The sequence below is a fragment of the Perissodus microlepis genome, chromosome 18 (assembly GCF_051167445.1).
Source record: "Perissodus microlepis isolate ML-2025 ecotype Zambia chromosome 18, ASM5116744v1, whole genome shotgun sequence".
NCBI classification, from domain to species: Eukaryota; Metazoa; Chordata; class Actinopteri; order Cichliformes; family Cichlidae; genus Perissodus; species Perissodus microlepis.
Genome location: NC_140478.1, coordinates 19,064,432 through 19,069,524, shown reverse-complemented (window position 1 = coordinate 19,069,524; position 5,093 = coordinate 19,064,432). Strand labels below are relative to the sequence as shown.

General features: G+C 42.1%; 1 protein-coding gene across 1 annotated transcript; it reads left to right on the top strand.

Annotated features, from left to right (window-relative positions):
• The first annotated feature begins 435 nt into the window (after window positions 1-435).
• Window positions 436-4,378, top strand: snai2 (snail family zinc finger 2). The gene is made up of 3 exons (XM_084913544.1): window positions 436-741; window positions 981-1,502; window positions 1,800-4,378. Exons 1-3 carry the CDS (start codon window positions 663-665, stop codon window positions 1,979-1,981), a joined length of 783 nt encoding a protein of 260 aa, XP_084769670.1. The 5' UTR covers window positions 436-662; the 3' UTR covers window positions 1,982-4,378.
• The last annotated feature ends 715 nt before the right edge of the window (window positions 4,379-5,093 follow it).

Sequence of the window (5,093 nt, the reverse complement as noted above, 5' to 3'; positions counted from 1 at the left end):
ACATTATTATGCATGCTGGTGTTGGTGGGAGCTTCCCCCAATTCAAGCATGCCACCCATAAAGGATAATCAAGTCCCCAGAGGTTTATAACACAACAATCATCAGTGACACTGTGCACACTCCGTGCAGTGATTGCATTAGCGATGGCATTTTAAGTAGCTAATCTATGTCACCCTGAAGTCCTAATTCCTTTTCTTTCGCTACTTCGATATTTAAAAAAAATACTCTGCTCCTTTGCCTCATCCCACTGCACTTAACTAACCCACTTGCACGCTTGAATCACAACCAAGTTTTTGCACATCTATGCACAAAGCACCTGTCTTACTGGAATAAATGGCACTAGCCCAGCCCCTTAGGGGTGTGCAAGCACCACTATAGGCTAAACGCGCATTTTGCAGTTCAGCGGTACACACGAAATGTAATTGGTTTGAGCTTCCAGTTTATGTAAATAGCAGTCGGTGGCTCCTCCCATGCACCTGATAGGCAGTATTTACTGCTCTTTACAGCTACACTGTTTCCAAGTGCGCAGCGACGCAGGATGACACTCCACTGGACTTAAGCAATAAGGATTTCCGTCTTCGCGCAGCAAACTGACGCTCATCTCCTTTTTACTAAGAACTAAAAAAAAAAGTTTGCCAAAAGTTGACTTCTTGTTTTCCAAGATGCCACGCTCCTTTCTGGTCAAGAAACACATAAACTCCGCAAAGAAGCCAAATTATAGTGAGTTGGAAAGCCCAGCAGGTAAAGTTTCGTTTGATGTTTTTTCGTTTTTAGAAATAAAGCAGCAGTGTTCACTTTTTAAAAAGTTTAAAAAGTTGTGTTTCCCACAGGCAGACGCGTTTCATGTTTTCTTGGTTTTTAACTTTACAGAAGTTAGTTTCGCTTCAAACTCACTGGACTACCTGCTTTGAAATCTGTGCTTTTCACTGAAGTCATGACAGCCAAACATCTCATAACCCTTGCTGTCTTTTTTTTTCCAGTGTTCATCACACCGCACATCTACAAGGCTCTTCCCCTGTCAGTCATCCCCCAGCCGGAGATCCTGAGCCCGGCGGCTTACAGCCCCATCACAGTGTGGACTACCAGCAACTTGCCGCTATCTCCGCTCCCCAGTGACCTCTCTCCCATCTCTGGATACCCCTCATCGCTCTCCGACACCTCCTCTAAAGACCACAGCGGCTCCGAGAGCCCGAGGAGCGATGAAGACGAGCAGATGCTGCCCAAGCTAACAGACCCTCACGGAGTTGAGGCAGAGAAATTCCAGTGCAGTTTGTGTAGTAAATCCTACTCCACGTACTCTGGACTGCTCAAGCACAAGCAGCTGCACTGCGACGCCCAAACGAGGAAATCCTTTAGCTGTAAATACTGCGAGAAGGAGTACGTTAGCCTGGGGGCTCTCAAAATGCACATCAGGACTCACACCTTGCCTTGTGTTTGCAAAATATGCGGGAAAGCTTTCTCCAGACCGTGGCTGCTCCAGGGACACATCAGGACGCACACTGGTGAGTTGACTTGGTGATAAGAGTGGGGCCTGCTGTGTGAAGAAGCAGCTTTAGATTCATCAGGAGCAGATTCAACATGCTGATATATGATGTAGTGGTTCTAACAGCTCCCCATTGTGTTGTAGTGAGACTGAACTCTCAGACTGATATTCTTTTTTATTTTCTTTTTCTCCTTTTGAGTCATCAGCAGTGCTTGTCTTCTAAACTGTGTTGCAACCATTACAAAAATATATAGTCCACAATGTCTCTGTGTGTGCAATCGCTGACAAACTTCTTCTCTCATTTCTACTCCAACAGGAGAGAAGCCCTTCTCCTGCCCTCACTGCAACAGGGCGTTTGCGGACAGGTCCAATCTCAGGGCTCACCTACAGACCCATTCGGATGTGAAAAAATACCAATGCAAGAACTGCTCCAAAACCTTCTCCAGGATGTCTCTTCTGCACAAACATGAGGAATCTGGTTGTTGTGTAGCACACTGAACTGGGATACCTTTTCCACCACCACCAAAAAAACGAACGAAAGAAAAAAAAAACCCTCCTCTCTTTCTTCTGTATTGTTTTTTTTGCCCAAACCCAGGAGAACTGTCAGGGAATCACACCAAAGTGGGTTTGTTCACAAATTTGCAGACTTTTTTTTTTTTCTTCTACTACCGGCCGATTTCATTTCAGAGTGCGAAATAGCTCAGTGCTCGCAAGCCTCTCGTTTCAAGCAGTGTTTCTGTGATTGCAATCAGTGTCGAGCTTTGTCAAACCATGTACTCACCTACCTGTGCTATTCATGCACTTTTCTGCATGTCTAGAAGTTTTATATGCCTTCACAATGTTATCTACAGTGTTTGTACCAATGTCTCTCTCAATGGCTGTTAAGCAGTTTATTATTTTTTTTTTATACAAGCAATACCAAAAGGTGCATTTTGAATGAATGGCAGTATAACCAGAGGAATATTGAAGCCATTGCTAGATAGGGAACAAGTGCAAACTTAGACTTAGGGTGAATTTATTATAACTTCTGCACAGTCTTTAGAAACAGTTCGCCAGCACTCAGAAAGCAATAGAAGTGCCTCAGATTTACTCAGCAATAATATGCATTTTCCAGCGACAGGTTCCTTTTTCTATTTTTATATATTGAATGTAAGTGTGACTGAGATGATTGTATATTAACAGTGAAAACTGTGATGCTAAATGATTTTGATATTTTCATATTATCATGACACTTTTGAAAATAAAGTTTCATGACATTTTGTATAATTCCTTTGGCATCGTGCATGAGTTGCTTTTTCCTCTGTCAAGCCTTCTTTGATTTACGAGCAGCTCCTTTGACTGATCGTCGCACGCTTCAAATGGAATAAAGACCACAAAAGTAAATGATATATAATCCGGCTTGCGCCATCCCGTCCTATGAAGATGTACAAAAAGGGAAAAAATGAGGAGAGAGGTGACTCAGCTCTGAATCAGGCCTGAACCTGTTCCCTGTGAACCTGTCCAGGCATCAAACAATCTTGAAATTTAACACATACTGGCTATATTGATCTGCACTCACTTGTTATACCCTCCGAGGGCCCGCGACACCCTCTTTGCCCGAGTTTGTGTAAGCTTTAACTGTGAGGGGAGTTGTTCTTATAGAAAGCCGTCCTCGCTTTTGAAACCCGTGCCATCAAAGTAGATAAACCAAAGCAAAGTTGGCTTTCTTTTATGTTCCTGCTCAATCACAACAATCACTGCAGGGTGCCAGGGCATACCGATCTCCAGGTTTTAATATGTTTTTGCAGAAAGATCAAATTTGCATCTGCTTTGACGACCTCCTTGAATTCTGGGATGCTTGCCATAAAGGATTAAATAGACTTCCCCGGGCTACGTTTTGTTGTCTTTTACCATATGCTGTCTTGAAGCAAATAGAGATTAGAGCCCGAAAAAAGAAAGTGCAATGCCTTGAGGGATACAGTCAAAGCTGAACTCTTTCTAACAAACCCCAGAGTGTGCTCCCATTTGCCCTAATGCCCCAAACCTGCGGACCAGAAAGATGTGATCTGACAAACAGACACTTGTTTTTCTAGCGGCGAGGGGCTGAACTCCCCTGTAGGTAGATTCTCCTCGCTCTGAGTCATCGTCAAGCTATTCCAGGTGCTCGCTGCAGCTCTTTGGACTGGGCCAGGTGGCTCCAGGGCTCTTCAACCTCGCTGAAAAGCAGGTGCAGTTAGAAGGACATTAAACTGCAGTCACCACAGGTCTGCTGATACTGTAGAAACCACAGCCATGACCTAATGTGCAAACGTTACAAGCGGCGGGCCCTGTTATTCAGATCATTTGCCTCATAAAAGGAAAGTGCCATCAAGAGGGCACTCTAAACTATCACAAACACCGTCTGTCCTCGCTTTTCTTTGGAGAACCTAATATCTTCTTTCCATAGGCAAAACTTTATCATTCTGGTGTCAGCTAGGAGAGGGGAGGGGAAAAAAAAACGATGCATGCATAATGACTATTAGCTTCATAATCTTGCAAGATTTTCCTTTTACAACAACAATTAACTGCATGACTGATTTCTCAGATAACAACAACGTGTTAAGCACTTTCCCCTCCAACACGAATATTTGATTTAGCTGCTGTGATAGTAGTGGGTGGAGATGGGGAGGAGAACGAGCAGGAACTCATTTGTTCCAAAGCATATGGCTATTAGAAGATGTGCTAAAGGATGTGATATCAAGTATTTGTTAGGTGTGGAGACCGTTACTAGGCGCCCTAGTCTGTTTTAAGCTGCAAATCTACAGAGGATAAATGCAGGTAGATACCCTGTGGGTGTTTTTGCGGGTAGATTCAAAGGGAAATGAAAAAAATGTAATGTTTTGAAGGATAAACTAGAATAGTCATTTCTTCCCGGTCTGTTCTTCTTTAGCTTTCACTCAGTTTGGCCGTGTACTGCTTTCATTTGTTTTCCAAAAAAAATCAAATAAAATGAAGAATTTAATTAGGCAATTTAGCACATTTAAAGCAACCCATTAACCCCATTTAGTACAAATAAGGACTGCAACTGGCAATTGCATCATGTTTTATTAATTAATCTGTTGCGTCTTTTATTAATTGATTTTTTTTTTTTCAAAAAACCTAACACTAAATAATTTTCCCTTAGCCCAAGGTGATGTATTCAAATGGTTTGCTTTCATGGACCAAAGCCTCAAATCAAAACGTATTTAATTACTTTGATAAAGGACAAAGAAAAGCATAAAATCCACATATTTGAGAAGCTGTCACCAGAAAATCTTTCTTCCTTGAGAAATGACTAAAATGATTAACTGGATATCAAAACATCTGTAGTAATGGATTCATCGACTAATCCTAAAATAAGATTTTGCCACTCCTTTTCTTCAGATGTTATTTAATTATCACTTCCCGTCGTTTTCATCATTGACCACCTTTAAAGCCTGCATTCATAAGGCTGTTTATTTCATCGCAGGCATTAAATCACACATAAAATAAATGTCCTCACTCTGTGGATTTACGCACCCACAGCGACATATTAAAGAAGCCTCAGAGAACAGTTGTGCTGAATGTAAAGCGGGGCATGAACCCCCCCCCCCAAAAAAAAAAAAAAAAAAAA